Below are 16,733 nucleotides of genomic sequence, written 5' to 3'. Positions count from 1 at the left end.
ACTTGACTTTGGACACGTCATTCACAGCCATGGCAGCACAAAGGTTTATATTGGACAGGCAGGGTAAGGCAGCCCAAGGTCTGGATTTATGGCAGCATAAATACGCTCAACTGAGCATCCACACACACTTTGCAGAGGGTAAGCGGTGGGTTTACTTCCACTGGCAGAGAAATTCACCCTTGCACTTCTGACCAGTACAAGCAAGGAGGCAGACAACCACCCAGACCTTGCAAATTCATTGCATAATGATGCTTCTGCACATTTCATGATTAGCTTTTAACACATCCCATGTTTGACACTACCCATCCCATCTAATGTTAAGAAGAAAACGTACCTCAGTGCTTTTTCACGCAGCACTGCTCAGGTGCATGGACTAAACCACTGCCTGTTGGTTTTGTCCAAGAGTACCATAATCTCAAGGCAGGTCTTTGCATCAGACAAATGAGAGACACTAAATTGACCCCAAGCTGGTTCACAGCTGCGGTCACAACAATGATCTGTGCTCGCTCTAAGCAGACGGGACAGACAACTGAGTTACAAGCATCATCACATCCGATTCATGGCTTTTCACACAGGAAAAGCCTGTGTGTCAAGTTAATTGGGCAGACAAACAAGATCAGGGCTATTTCTTAAGTTTCTTAGCTAGCAGCTGGGCTGAATCTCTCCCTTCTGCACGAGCAGCCCACAAAAACTGCAGAGCCCATGGCATGACATCTGCTCCAGCTCGGGAAACCAAATTCATAGAATTATAGAATGGTTTGAGTTGGAAGGAAACTTAAAGATCATCCATTTCCACCCCCCTGCCATGGGCAGGGACACCTCCCACGGGATCAGGCTGCCCAAGGCCCATCCAACCTGGCCTTGAACACCTCCAGGGATGGGGCAGCCACAGCTTTCCCGGGAAACCTGGGCCAGTCTCTCACCACCCTTACTGTGAAGAATTTTCTCCTAATGCCTAGTCTAAGCCTTCCTCTCTCCAATTTAAAGCCATTCCCCCTCGACCTATCACTCTGTGCCTTTGTAAAAAATCCCTCCCCAGCTTTCTTGTTGCCCCTTTTAGGTGCTGGAAGGTCATCTCAGAGCCTTCTCTTCTCCAAGCTTAGCAACCCCAACTCACTCAGCCTGTCCTTGTACGGGAGGCGCTCCACCCCAGAAAGATCAGGAATATCACATGAGGCTTCATTTCATATGGATATATCTGACCTCCAAAAGCCGTCACAAGTATATGCTAGAACTCAGTTTTCAAGAAGTTTTACTTACTTGTATTTTAAGAGCAGCCACTGAACAAACCACAGTCCCACAAGGATCATGCCGTTGATTTCACAAATAGAAAAAGCCCATTGCACCCGATCAAAGCGATCAAAAAATGCATCTGGTAGGGGAGGCTGCACCTCCTTGGGAGGCACTCGTTCATGAACGACTGAGATAGTCACTGTGGTAAAGATGAAACAAAAAAGTGCATAAATAAAAGCCAGGAAAGTCTTTCCCCATTCCATAGGATACTGTGAGCGCTCTGGCTCTGGCATGGGGATCCTTATCATTTCCTTCTTATATCCATTTGGCATCCCGTTCAGCTTCATTTTACTGCTAAAGCCATTCTCACGCGCGGTGTTGCTCACGCTGATGCGGATGTGCCCGTTGACGTGCCCGTTTTTATGAGCCTCGATGTGGTGAGCCATTTTTAAAGTTTCAATCATGTGCAACAACCGCTGTCCGCTGTCAGAAGACACCCGGGAGAGAGGCGTCTTCTTAAAATCCTCCTCTGTGAGGTTGATCAAATCCTGCCCAGTGAAGCTCTTCAATGGCTCACAATACTCTGGCACAGCGTTCTCGGTTAGCCAATTTGTCACCTCCTCGGGTGACCACAACACCACTTCTTTCATCTCGCCAGGCAGCCGGGGCACAGTCGGACATCAATTTTAAATTAGGCAGCAGTCAAGGTGACTCCAGTGCGTCAGAAAGCTCCTCCTTGGCTTCATCTTGTCCAAGGAAGCAGTTTGGTGAGAGGCAAGTCCCCGTTTCTAACCATCCGACACAAGCGTCCAGGTGCTGTGGCAAGCATAGGAAATGGTTCACTTCATATTCGTGCTGGCATTCTTCTCCCTGGAGAGGAGAAAAACCCTCATTAGGACAGCATTACCAATACTTTGCAATACATGTTTAAAGCCAAAATTACTGCAAAAGAAGAGCTAGACTGGCACAGAAAAGACAAACTGATCTGAGCTCCAGCCTTGCACATGCAGCACTGCCCTTTCCGAGCTTGCCGCTGATTCTCAAGGGCTTTAGCAGCCACTTGGTGGCTGTGGGAAGGACTCCTTCCTGCTCTGTATTTATTACATTGTCTATTGCTACACAGCTCTGACCCACAACCAGTACCCAAACGCCTCTTAAAATCATAATACGAACATATTTAAGGATCCACAGAGCAAACGCTTAATGTTATTCATGTCACAAACCTTCTCTTCCCCTTACAGATAGGTATCTTAATGCAACGTGTTACATCTAGTTACCGAACAGGAAGCTTAGGTTTCATTTTGCAAGGCAAAAATATCTAGTGCGCCGCAAAAACCAATTGTTTACAGGTCAGCAACAAGAGAAAAGGTACAGATAAGCAAGGTTACACTCTCAGGGCTAAAGCACCAGCACGAAAATCAGTGCCCAAACAGGTTAGCCTGAAAATAAACTAAAGTGTTTAGGTTTGCAGGACTCTAGCAGGTGTTTATCAGCTCTCCAAGGTAAATCCTGTGGTTTCCACGTTATACTGCGTAATTCGAAGAAATCTTTGTCATCAGCTAAAAAAAGGAATCAGTAGAGAAATGAAAGTGAAACTTAAAAAGGAACTAGATGACTTGGAAAGCTTCCAAAAGCTGTCCAATACAGAAATTACAGGAACTTGGTGGAACCTCTTGCTGCCCAGAAGAGCAGCAGCATCCCAAGCACCAGCCAGTGACTGTGCCGCACTGAACGCTGCCGGCGTCCCAGGGGTGAGATGGTTTTGTACATAAAACTGGTCGTCCCCAGAGCGAAGAGAGTAGAGCGAGGATCCCTGTCCCGGCCTGCCATCCCATGGACTGAGTCTTTCCTGCAGGCAGCTGCAGCATCGCCAACACAAATAACCGAAGGAAAGCAACAGCATAGGGAAAAAGCACTGCATATTTTCCAAAGTCCTATCATGCCTTTATCAGCTTGAGGAATATTTTTAGCCTCTAACAAGCTACCAGATGTTTGTGTTTCATTGCAGGGTGCAAAGCTACCACTGAGAAAAGCCAAAATAATCCACATTACTGGCATGATTTGAGTAGAAGTGGTATAAAACAGATACAGAGCCATACTCCTATGTGAAACGTGACCGTGCCGCACAAACACACATTGTTTTGACCTGTTATCTCTAAACTGAGCATGAAACACAAGATGCAGTTTTTAATGTTTCTCCAAGGAACAAACCAGGTCTGGTGACTGAGAAGAGAAAAAGCTGTGGACTTTGTATATGCACCTCATATTTCCTGGGCACACCATGCACGCACACGTATTTAAATCCATGGAGCAAACAGGGATGAAGATGAATATTGCCCATGGCAAACACTTGCACTTGCAGTGGAATAGAGGATACAGCTCTATTTTCTTTCTTTTTTTTCAGTGAGATTATACATCCTGAGGAAGGCTTTTAGCCACGGCTTACTTCATTATTCAAATTGTGTTTAGCAATCAGTATTTAGTTACCCAGCCCTGTACACGGAAAAGAAGGATTAATTTAATTATGAATGTTAACCCTCATTAGAAACTCCTACCAGACTTTGCGTCCCCACCACGCCAGCCTCTGCTGTACTCGCTGCAGTCACATTGTCGCAGAGCACCTAACACCCTGGGGGTGGCCACAGCAGAGCACTCAAGCCACAAGCCCCACATCCTTACTCTGGGCTGGTGGCACCGGCAGCTACGGGAAGACCTTTTGCCACCTCCAGCTCCCCGTGTAGCCTCAGGCTGTGCACTAAGGGCAACAGCATCCTTGGGCTACCTCACTGGCCAATGTCCTGTGGCTCAAGCCACTCACTGCAGACCATGGAGAGGGAAAAACCATCACCTTTTTTTGTCCACAATATTTCAGTCTCAAGTGAGGCACCAGCAATCTGCAACTCAAGGAGTCAGTGCCTGTGTGAAGGAAAACGTAACATACACTTTCACACTTGTCCTAGGGTCAAAACTCAAATTGAAATCCAGGAGATGCAGCACCAGAAACTGCACAGTACCCAATTCACAATGAAACCAACTGACAGGCTGCTGTTTCCAAGGGCAGCACCTTACAAAAATCTCGATAAAGCCCAAATTATTTATTTTTCAACCCTGCTGCAACACCTGGGCTCTTAGTCTGCAGCAGAACGTCATTTTCCCAGGTTTTGCTTTATGAATTCAGCATGGCTTTGGGGTTGTTGGAGCACACTGTGTACACCACCAGGTGGGGCAATATTAAACCTTTTCAGTTTTAATCGCTGGAGTGACTGACTCAGTTCCCCACATCACTCACAAGGAGGAAAGCGAACCTTTAGCCCTTCTCTCACTGACATACCAGCCTTACCATCCAGTCCAGCCCCTAACAACAGCCACAAGTGTGAAGACCAACTTCTTTACCTGTATCTGCTGTGCCTCAAACACTGAGTGCAGGGCTGCGTGTGCCCAAGGGGCTTTTCTGTGGCTCCTGGTTAACCACGAGAGGGACGGGTGTAGAAGCAGGCACTGCTCTCCCCACCACCACCTGCTAATAGGGGATGAATTTGCTCTATAAATAGTGCTTCGTGTGCCCAGCACCCCACGGAACTGGCCTGAGGAGGAGCTGCTGCGGGTGGACTACATTTTCGTGAGGAACTACGGTCTTCCACTGGAGTGGAGATGATTTTTCCTTTTCCCCTTCTACTTCTTTCTCTCCCTTTCCTACCTATCTCACTGTACCTCCTTTTTCTTTGGCCCTGTGGATCAAATCAGAGTTGTGCTGTAGTTTGTTTAGCGCCCTTGGCTATGTTCAGGGTATCAGACTGTGATCTGAACAGATTAGGATCTGTTTTTGCAACTTTGAGGAGCTGCAACTCAGAGCGCACCAGAGCATCCGTTTTGTGATTTTGGCTGTAATCAAAGTAAAAACTGCATTTGAACTTACCCTGGAAGATTATTTGGTCTCCAATTTGCTGCACAGATACTAAAATAAACTTCTTCATTCTCCTTTTTCAACTCTCCAGGTCGGAGTGGGCTGTAACAGCCTCATGCGTGCTCAAGGATTCAGGATCCCAAAGACACAGCGCAAAAGGCTGCATTCATCCTGTTCAGGAGTCTGGAGCCAACCTTCAAATGACATCTCAAACTCCTCACCACGCACATACATCTCCTCCTGCCATGGCTAAGCTAGTAGGCTTCAAAATGAGCTCTGTGTGGAGCCTAGAATAACAAGAGTCTGTTGCAGGCTGCAAATACTATTCCAGTATCAGCACAAGAGTCATAATAAGCTGATGATACCTGGGCTGCCAGTGTTTTGAGACATAACAAACGTGTGTCGTGCAGTAAGACTGGAGGGGTTGGCAATATTGCTAAAAATTACAATCAATTCAGGAACTAGCTCATGCTTCTTTGAACTCACCATAGGTAATGCCACCGTAAGTACCACACCAGAACAGATTGCTAGCCTCCAATTTATGTATCTTTATGAGATATAGAATATAAAGTTATCTCCTAAAATTTTTTTTGTTGGTTTTAAAAATGAGAAACCCCATCCCACAAAGTGGCACACGCTTTCAGCCCATCTTGCCCCTGCAGATGGATGGACAACACGGGGTTCACCAAGAAGCAAGACGCTACGGAGCAGAAAGCTTCAGTCCTCACAGATGGTGTTTCCAGGAGCGTGAGCGCAGCACCAGGTCACGCGCAATCCCCACCCGTCACTACCACAACATCAGCAAAATCACTCTCGAACACCTTTCGTAAGAGCAAAGCAATTGATATTTGGGGAGGAAGACTGAGAGAAAAGGCAATACCCTGCTACGGTCACAGAGCTGATTCTGTTTTAAGTCAAAATGAGGAAAAACTAAAACACCCATCATTCGAACCTCCATTTCACAGCCTAACGGGGGAGGAATAGGCAAAAAAGCATCCTTACAAACACCTTACAGCTTGTCACATTAAAAATATCTCCTTGCTTGCTATCATGCATTCACGAAAGCTTGATAGGGTGAGGCTAGCAGGAGCAATACTGGAGACTGACAGCCCTCGCTGGCTACCCTGCTTCCACAAAAGGTCTTCTCTTGTCCACAAAAGCCAGAGGGAAAAGGTGGGGATGGGCCTCAGAGGCTGCTGGGCTATGTCTGCTGGCTCTGCTTGGTCCCAGCACCCCAGCAGGGCACGCAGACAGGCAGGGGCACAGGCGCACACCCGAGCCTCCCCTGCTCTAACACAGTCTGTTAGCCTGGGCCAGGCAATTAAAGCGCTCCCTCTGCCTGCAGCAGATCTGCTCCACTGAGGACTCTGTATCTAATAACGAATGCAATTATCATAATAATACCAAGTGCACAAGGATAATGATGTTGTGTAAAACTGGTATCTCAAAATACCCACCACAAGACTGAGCGAGATGCAGCGACTTCAGCAAGGGCTCCAGTCCCCACCTCCTGCTTACACAACCTTTTCCCCCCTCCGTGTTCCCAGCAAACGTTGTAAGTGCTAACTCAAAACTTTCAGTTCCTTTTCCACTTCCCTGACAGGGAGTACTTCCCACCACCATTCCAATCTGCCCATGCAAGGGTTGTAACACCACGACCATGCCCACTCCAGTGGGTTAAACAAATATTTGAGAGCACACTAGATAAGCCTGCTTATCAAGACCTCTCCTCTTCTGCATCACTTTGATGAGATGTGGTTGGGCTGAACCTGCAAGCGTCCACATCTTTGCTTAAGGGACAAGACAATCAGCAACAAACCCGATACCCCCACAACTGACCCAGTGCCACGGTGCAGAAAAATTCTGCAGTTCTGTCTTCAGGTCTGTGTGGAGGATGATGAAGTCCTCACATTGGATGTCACTGTCTCAGCTTTCATTTCAAAGTCCACGGGCTCACTGCTGAGGAAGTGACAGACATCACCGGGGCACAAGCGATCCCTATTACCTCCAAATTTGCAAGCAGAAAACGTTATGTCTTTCAAACCACAACCACCTACAATGGCAAAAGTGATCCCCAGTTTGTTCATCTCCAATCTCCTTCTAAAGCACTCTGAATCACAACCGAAGAAAACCCAAATCAAATCATGCCTTCCTCATGTTTGTACAGTGCTTTTCTTCTCTAAGTGAGGACCTGTGCTGCCAAGGCAACAGTCACTATAGAAATCAGTAAAATAACCAGCCATTTCAAAAACTGCAACGAGCTCCTCACTAAGAGCCAAGGAGATTTTCAAATCCTTTCAGAGGCAGTGGGTGAGTTTCAGTGGCAGCACTGAGCATCCTTTCCAAAAACCCTAGAAAAGTTAAAATGATAAAAACCTTAGCAAAAAAATAGGGTTTAAGCAAGCAAGGTCCAGGGATGAGCAGAGCTTGAAGATAAAACAGTGGCATTTTGTCCACTGTGAAACAAATGCTGAGATGTACGCCCGGGCAGGTAAGCAGGAGAAAAATCAACTGCTGTAACACTGAAGTTTCGTTGCTTTAGAAATGAACCCACAACTGACCTCTCCAAACCCCCTGTGAGCAGGCGCTACACGGAGACCGAGCTCTCTGGACGAAAGCCAGCAGCTCTCATATCACACTTTTACAGCTCAAAACAAACTGTTCGCAACAGCAGGGGCTGAGTCACCTCCTCCACAGGCATTTTATCATCACAAACAATAACGCTCCAGAACCTCAGTAGCTGGACGTTCTGTACTTGCAAAGCATCCCAACACACCAGTTAACAACGAAAGGGTGATGCCTGCCACAAACGATATGCTGGATATCACTAACAAGCTCTCCAGCAATGCACCAAACTGCTCCTGTCCCTCCAGGACAGTTTTGCCTCCAAACCAAAGACAATCCCTTGCAAGAGGCTGTCGCCACTTTAAAACATTCCAATGAAGCCAGTTTTGTGCTGTAAATACAAATATATGCAAAAACCAGAATATCTACAAATATAAAACTGAGACACAGATGAGCTCACAAGTTTCACGGAGCTCCAAGATAGGTTTCCAAGGTCAGCCCCAGATGGAAAACATTGTCCTGTGGATGGAAAGTCAGAGCAAGAAGAATTACTACTGTGAAAAGAGAGGCTGGGATCAATATGTGAGGCAACTCCCACATACCCTGAATAGCTACTTATGCAGCTTTAGAGAGAGAAAAAATTGCCTGTATAGTACACAAATCCCCAAGCAGCCCATTTTTTTCCACATTACTCTATGGGAAGAAGAAACGAAGCCTACTGTGTATTTCCAATCTTAATTTAACAAAAAAATATATGAAAATCCACTTACAGAGGCAGAGATCTCAGCACAACAGCTCTGAACCTGAGCCTGGAGCTCGATGGCGAGGATTTCAAAATGAAAGTATTTGAATCAAATCTGAAAAACCAAACCGCTCATTTTTAGTCGGGAAATGCCGCTACCGGATCTCTGCTGCAAAAATACATCGTCTGTCTGGGGTGTGGGCATGGGGATGGAGAGGCCTTTTTCCTCCAAACTTGAAGAAGCCTCGTCCCTTCACTTCTTTGTAGCTCTGCATCTCTTTGCTCAACTTTCTTCCTCTCCCTTCTTCCTTGGGTAGTGGGATGAATGAGAGCTTCGTTTTGAACTGCTGCAATGGGAAACCCACATTCCAACTCCCCACCTCAAATGCTTTTAGTTCAGTGCAAGAAAGATGCAAATAACACCACAAAGTTATTTTTCACTTGGGGGTGGGGGGGTGGGGGTAGGAGTAGGGAAGAAGAAAATTACAACTACATTCAACTCCTAAGAATATTATCCTCGAAAGAAAGTGGGTTTGTGCTCTTGCTTTGCCCTCCACCCGCAAGGGAGTGCGTGAAGATAGACCATCACAAACCCCTCCCCACAGGGAATCTGCTTCGACACCAGGATCTATAATTGGTCGGCAAATTCCTATAGCAGCACTCAACCCACCCAACTGCATCGCTCCCTTCCGCGCTGGATACAAACCAACCACCCATGGACATCGTGCCACATGCTGCCCTCCTACCTGGCACAACCAGTTCCTGGACCGAAGCAGCTCTAAAAGTTTTGGGGCCTGATGCTGAGGCGACTGCAAGCTGCAGCCATCATCTCCACAACAGCTAAATACACACCCAGGTAACGCTTCGGGATCTGGGTCAGCCAGAGATGGGGCTCTAATTCCAGCTCCGCCCTGTGTCCTCATGCAACCTCTGATCTCACTCAGTTACTAAAGAGCACAAAACGCTACTTGCCTTCCTCTTGAAACTATCCAAATCCTTGTATTTGTCGGCACACAAGAGGAGACTTTGGAAGGGAAACAACTAGAAAACTGAAAGGAGCCGAGAAAGTGTTTCCTCCCCAAGGCACAGAAATGGGGAGAGGACAGAGAAGGGCAGAAGGATGGAAATAAGAAAATAAAGAGACCAAATGTTTGTGACATGCTCCGTATTTTAACTCAGTTAACCAAGTTCAGGTGTTTGGGGCTGATTATTTTTATCTACAACGAATACCTAAAAGTCATTTATTGTTAGAAAGTCAGATTTGTGGTGAGCCTGTGGGAGCCCAAGTAGGAGTAAAAAACTAAAATTAATTAAATAATTAATTTTTTTTTAAAAATCATTAAAAGAAATAGCAAAAGGGAAAGAGAAATTTCACCTAAGGAAGTGGAGGGCAGCCTCGTGACCAAAGGTGACATGGCTCTAAAATGCACAGTCCCGTATATTTTGCTAAAGCAGCCGTGTAGACTGCGAAAAAGAAAGCCAGATGAAACTACAGTGAAAAACAGAGCCTCACTGAAGGCTTAAATCAATTAATTGCTGTGGGTTTTTAATATTCAGGTCTGTTACTGTATTAGACAGCATCCAGACCACAACAGTTGCCTCCTCCAAACTGCCTCTCCCCAAGCTCTGACTTAAGCAAAAAGAAAACTCAGTTTGCATGCTCAGAATCCCAGCCTAGAATGTTTCCATATTTCATTAGAAATATAAATATTTTATTTCAGATCCACTACTTTTGAAGTCCAGCGCATCAGATCCAGATCAAAAAGACTCTAAGCCTCAAGAGTTGAAATATAAATATCTGTGTATCGTCATGCCAGATGCTGTTCTTTGCATTTCAGCTGTTACTATTCATAAACCCACCCACAAAAGGCACACCACCAAAATCATTAATTTTCAATGCTGTTATCCCTGTAAAACAAAACAATTCCTGGGTTTGTCGTTATCAATTTAGTTTCAGCTAACACATACTGGTCTGAAAGACAGAACACCACAAATATCCAAGACTGTTTCTGGTATAAATAGTCCTAACCCAATTTTTGAACACATTTCTCCACTTTCCAGCATTATCTGTTCAGAGTTGTACCACAGACCAAATTATATCTGCATGAAGGAGTGGAAGACTCATTTCACAATTGGTCTAGAACAACCAGAAACACAGGAAAGGCTAGAAAAAGAAAATAAAATGGAATTTCTGCTTGCCAACAAGTTACAGGTGTACAATCCACATGATGGGAACTTGTCTTACTACAGCCAGACCTCCTGAAAATTCAGATGAACTGCCCTGGCATCTTTCTTTTGTGGGTAACACTACAAGGAAAAGAAAGTATCTCAGCTCGCTTGTCAAACCGCAGCCACCTTCTTTACTCCCTTTTCTGCCAGTCCTGGATGCCAAATCTCTCTGTTTGCAGTGGAGACCTGCCACCGCCGGCGCTCGGCTTGATGGCTAAACCAAGCTTGTGTTCATTCAGCAAAATCCAGGGTAGCTAGAGAGACAAAGCCTCTCTCCTCCCATGTCCAGCCAGCCAGCATCTGCCTTCGAAAGCAAAACTGCCAGAAAGGGATGGCAATTCAGCCCAGCTCTCTTCCCTGCTCTAAGGGTTCTTATTTTTTTGCCGTTTGCAGATAATTTTGTGACTATCGCTTGGTGTTTCAGGCCTGCTGCTGCCACCACCAGACAGGACACTTGGATGCTACGAAAAGCTTCACATTTCAGAATTTGGTCTTTGGAAACCCGAAGTATTTCTCTCCCCCAGTGCTGTAAAGCAGCTTTGTCTCTGTACGGGACTCAGATCTTGACACCACTGCCTATTCACACACAGGTCCTCCCAGTCTACGTCAGAAACATCATCTCTCCCACTGATTATCCTGTGACATATCCTCCTTTCATCTTGTTTCTGACAACAATTTGGTACTGAACTCAAAGATAAGGTATGGACAAACACCCTCCCCAAACCACTGGGAGTTCCCAACATTTTTAATTGCCAGAGATTTTAAGACCACAAGCCACCACTGGAAACGGGCTCGCTTCCACACGGACAGAGCCGGCGATGATGCACGCTGCCAAGTGTCAGATCACAAGCAGAATCATTTGAAATAATTACTGTGTTCAAAGTCTGTAAAACACTTTATGTTTTAAATATTCCTCTCAACTTCAAGTTATGATCAACTATGTACACAGATCAGGAGAGATAAGCAAAGATAAGAAACTTGTATCTTGCTATCCAACTGTTCTGGAAATTCTAGTACTTCAATAACCAAGAGAAAGCCTCAAAAGTAAGTTCCTCCTACAGACACTCAATTACCTCTGATTTTTTTTTTTTTTCTAGTGACATGCTCGAGGTATAGGAGATGTGCCTGCATCATGGTGTCCTAACTCTGGTTCTGATCCCGGGGAGGGTGTTGGGCAGGGTGGCTCTCAGACAGCCTTTCTTCAGCAGATAGTGACTTCACCATCTGGCACACAGAACACAGAAGACTGGACGATCACATAAGAGATTCACATGCTGAACTGGGAGGTATTCAAAGTGTCAATTAAATCAGTTCCAAAAGTAGCCTGTAATTCCAAATGAGAGACTCTCAGATTGAGGTACTGGCTAAGTACAACCACCTCGCACTCCTACCTGGAAACGAAGCTACACTTAAAAACTCTCTAACTCCCTTACCTGGGGAACAGCCATCATCCACTAGCGACCCACAGCCCATAAAACTACTGCAAAGCAACTCAAAACAAGAGTGCAAAGCTCAGTCAGCAGCTCACTCACATTTCACAACCAGAAAGAATTAAAATCACTTCAATGAGATGCCTCGAGATGGTTGTTGGTGTGATCCCTTCTCCTGTGCCACAGAAGGGGTGCAGGGATCAGCCCCCACCGGCTCTGATCAGCATGCACCGTCAGCATCACCGCGCAGCTTCCAGCAAACCTTGCTTACTAGTCCGAACCTTTCCTTTTTAATTAGAGAGGGGCAAATGGAGCTGTACACTAGGCACTGTGGGATGCTCTCCTCGAGATCTGTTTCCTTTCTCGCCACTGTACACTAGGTGGGAGAAGTTAGCGGCTCGTGGCACAGTGCGAGACGTCACGTCATTTCTGCAACCCACCCCAGTGCAAGCGCCCATGGGGCACATCACAGCGCGAGCGTTTTATGGAGCGCCTACCGCCTGCAGGTCCCTGCACTGAAGCGTCCACACGCTGCTCACAGCAAACAAATCAAATTGCTCAGTCACCGTGGCTGAATTTCGAAATTGAAAAGCCACAGCCGCTCTTAGAATACCCAAAAATCAGCATTTCTTCCCAGAAAGTAAGACACGGGAATTAACCATTTAATCAATTCTGGAATGCCTGTCATTCCAAAAGGATCACCGAGCTGCTTGCCTACAAAAACCAGTCTGAGCTTCCTAGTTCATGCAACCAGGAGGACAAGCCCTACTCGTTTGTAGCAGCAAGAGAACTTCAGAAACCCAGCAGCGCTATACTCCTTCCAGCCACAAGAAGAGGAACCCAAATGAATGGCAGGGAAGGAGATGAGAGGAAGGGAGAGGAGGAAGGATTTAAATCTACGGTCACGTGGACACTGTAGCTTTCTGCAAGCAGATGGGTAAAGCCCAGATTAGCAAACTGTTAACAAACGCAAGGCAGCAACAGCGATGAGGCGCAGCTTGAAAACAGTCGAACTCTGACCTGCCCTGCTGAGCAAACCAAAGCTCCCTCTCCCAGATGGACCAGCGTCGGCCACGAAGTCACAGATCTGCTGACCAGTAGGAAAGGATAGGACATCACCAGAGAAGTGAAGCATGGTTGAAAAAAGCTGCTGAGACTGAAGCTGAAAGAGGAATGGCAAAATAGCTAACGAAGCAGCAGTCATGTAGGAGAGCACAATACTCCTTTAAATCAAACTTCAGCAGCAAGATGCAAAAGGATCACTGGAAATAAGCCTTCCTGTAGGTAAAGACTCAGAATATGCACTCTAGAGAAGTCCAGTGGGATGCAATATCTCAGCTGTGTACCTGAGTAAGCAAATAAAAAAAAGAAATAACAATTATGCTGATGTTTCCAATGTGCAGAGGCTCATACGAGCAGCAGAGCAGTTCGGATGTTATGATATTGAAGAAACTCATCTGATGAGAAGCCCTTGAGAGTGAAGCGCCAGTAGAACCCCATCCAGCCACCTTATCACAGGCCCCATGTCAACGCAGTGCTCCTTCAAGGCCTGGAAATGTATATATCACCTCTCCAGTTTAGGGAGAATGGCTATAAATTGGAGAGGGGAAGATTTAGACTAGACATGAGGAAGAAATTCTTCACAGTGAGGGTGGTGAGACCCTGGCCCAGGGAAGCTGTGGCTGCCCCATCCCTGAAGGTGTCCAAGGCCAGGTTGGATGGGCCTTGGGCAGCCTGATCCAGCAGGAGGTGTCCCTGCCCATGGCAGGGGGTGAAACTGGATGATCTTTAAGGTTCCTTCCAGCTCAAACCATTCTATGATTCTATGATATGTGGCTCCTAAACACATTAGTAAACATCATCTTTTAAGAGTACAAAACAAACAGGGGCCAACCTGACACAGCTACCGCTCTGCCTCCCCATCCCACAACCAGACTCAGTCTGCAGGACTATCCCTGAGCCGTGCTCAGACACACATCTTTCAGGTAAACCCTAAGAAAGCTCCAAAATCTTCTAAACCTGATAACATATGGTATTTAGTAAGAGACCGTAAAAAATGTAGAAAGATCAGTCTTCTGGTAATGCCAACACTTCTCCTGCAAGCAATAAGACCGCCGACATGACTGCTGCTTGGGAAAAAGAAGTACTCTTCTGGGAATGATAAGATCAAGTACCATGAAGTGTTCATTACCAAAAGATATTCAACAGTCACAGCAATTTGCATTTGGGGTTTGTTGGGGTGGGAGTTCTTTTGGTTTTGGAGGGGTGAGGGTGGGGCTGCATTACCAGAGATCGCACAGAAGATAAATACACATGAAATTTGCTTTTAAAAGCAAATATGTTATTACATGTCCTTAGGCTCTCCAAAATCTTTTCATTGGATCTGAAAATACTTACATTCACAAATATTTAACGTGGGCGAGGGGATAAGAGCTCCGTGGCAGAAATCCTGATGAAATACGCAGCTCGCCCCATGTGGCGCCACAACAGCACTGAAAAGAAGTGTCTTATTATGGGTTTTATTTCATGTCATTAGTGAAACAACATAGGGAGTTGATTTAATTTGATCCTGAGAGAAACTTATGCGGGTCTGAATTGGTCATTGGCAGCCAAACTACAAAAGCCTGAACTCACAGCCCTGGGCCAAAACGAGCACGTCCCATCACGTACGAGCAAAGAGCAAAGACAAGCCTGGCACAGGAACCAGCCCGGTCCAGCACAGCCTGTCTCATCCCAGCTAAAACACAAGATGCACCACGCACACAGCACCGTGTGAATTAAGATTTAAGGGGAAAAATGCAGATCTTGGACCAGAAAAGGCAGTGAGTAGAGGACAACACAAGGATACCGCACCCCGACCTGTTGTGGGGATTTACAACTGGCTGCCAACAGCTGGGCTGAAGGTTCTCCTCACTTTCTGGAGCAGCAACAAGGGATAAATATATAGAAAAATTGTGAAAAAGAGTGGCACAGCCACTGGGACAGGGAGCAGCACACACACAGTGCCAGCTCGAGAACCAGGAAACTTGCATTTCCTTAGTTCAGTAAAAGCCAGTTTTTGCCAAGTACCCAATTTCCTTACAGTCTTCATTAAATAAAATATGAAGGGCAGGCAGAGACATAAAATATAAATGCATGCATTTCCATAAACAGCAGGCCTTGTTATTGTAGATGTTGAATAAATCATTGAGGACAACAGGACTTTTGTCCCCTAACAGAGGGGACAAACACAGACCTCAGGGTTGATTAGCAGGCAAGGAAGTTTTATATTAACAAGTGTTGCATTTATTCTCGACTTCATGATCCACACGGCCTAGAAATAGCAGAAACCACTTTGGTTCATGTATTATTTAGTCGAGCTCAACGGGTGAAAGCCGGAATCCAACCTCAGGACAAACTTCATATGATTTTGGCACAGATCTGCAACAAATATAAAACTTGCAATGGGGTGGCAAGACACGCACCAGCCAGAACAGCTGAAACTCTCCTGCTGCCAGATTTCTCTGCAAAGCTGCCTGGAGGTACCACATTAGTCATGAATTACCCTACTGAAACTTGTAGCTGTTTTCCAGCACTTTCCACACATGGGAGCACAAACAATGCCTTTACAGTTTCAAGTGTGAGGAGGCAGAGTTTGAACTGGTGAATTGGAATTTGCAGGGTTTTGAATTGGTGGCTTCGGCGAATTTTCCTAGGGAAGAATAAGAGCTACCTACGGAAGCCTTGCCCCTAAGCACTGCTGTCTCCTTTTTCTTAATAGTTTTTATTTCAGGCAGTGGACTGACAAATAACACTGTTGCAGTGCTCAGAGTTACAATGCACAACAACCTTCCTTTCTTGCCTTTGCAAAATTTGACTCAAAAGGGACAGCAGCTTTCAAACAACTGCACCTGGCACCTCAAAGTTCAGTTGTGAAAACTCACTGCGTATCTAGTTGAAAACCGTACTCCACCTTGAAAATTATGATGTGGTTTAACATATTTTCAGATTCCCTTTTTACTACTACGTAAATCCTTAGGTTGCAGCCAGACAAATGAGTTCCAGACGAAGACTCCTTAGCTGAATATGTGACTCTTCTGGGGCAGGACAGGACAGCGAAGCTCCAAGACAGTGCAGGTAGGCTCTGTCAGGGACTCCACACTATTCTTTCCCACTGTACAGGTCTATAGAGCCCAACAGGTCCCCACCAAAGCTCCCAAAACAGCAGGTCGGCTCTTTGGAAAAACACAGAGCCACACATCAGCTTGTGGTTGCCTCGTGCTCTACTGCAATAGAACTGAAAGTCATCTCCATACCCAAATTTACTTCCAAATGTAAAATCACTTCTGCTTACCTATTTTGAAAGGAGTTCCTACTATGTCAAAGCTCTGTATAAAGCTGGATTTATTGATGCAGACCCGTGATTCACCAACAAGATGTAGAAGACAAAATGTGTGATGCTGGAATCCCGCAAAATCAGGAAGGGAAAAAAAATAACCAGTAACTAAAATCAGGAGTATTCATCCCAAACTGAGATCTAGACAGAAAATAGTGTGGGTGTTAATGCCCTGTAGCTTTTTTCTTCCTTGTTTTTCTTCTCAACATCATCATCAGTGGCACTCTTTCCTTCCCCTTTCCCCCATCCTCTGCT

The 16,733-nt window shown here is 45.8% G+C and overlaps 1 protein-coding gene across 6 annotated transcripts in view; it reads right to left on the bottom strand.

Annotated features, from left to right (window-relative positions):
* The window catches only part of SGMS1 (sphingomyelin synthase 1), a 97,218-nt gene that overhangs the window by 12,693 nt on the left and 67,792 nt on the right, over nucleotides 1-16,733 (bottom strand). For 4 of the 6 annotated variants that reach the window (XM_069863918.1, XM_069863922.1, XM_069863919.1 and 1 more), the window contains one exon: nucleotides 1,261-2,103. In XM_069863918.1, coding sequence (XP_069720019.1) covers nucleotides 1,261-1,883 — 623 coding nt within the window. In that variant the 5' untranslated portion in view covers nucleotides 1,884-2,103. The remainder of the gene's footprint in view (nucleotides 1-1,260; nucleotides 2,104-16,733) is intronic. The other 2 variants (XM_069863923.1, XM_069863921.1) reach the window with 1 other exon arrangement.

The sequence above is a fragment of the Phaenicophaeus curvirostris genome, chromosome 9, assembly GCF_032191515.1.
Source record: "Phaenicophaeus curvirostris isolate KB17595 chromosome 9, BPBGC_Pcur_1.0, whole genome shotgun sequence".
NCBI lineage: Eukaryota > Metazoa > Chordata > Aves > Cuculiformes > Cuculidae > Phaenicophaeus > Phaenicophaeus curvirostris.
Note: the sequence above shows the minus strand (reverse complement) of the source record. Positions and strands in the feature narration are given on the sequence as shown.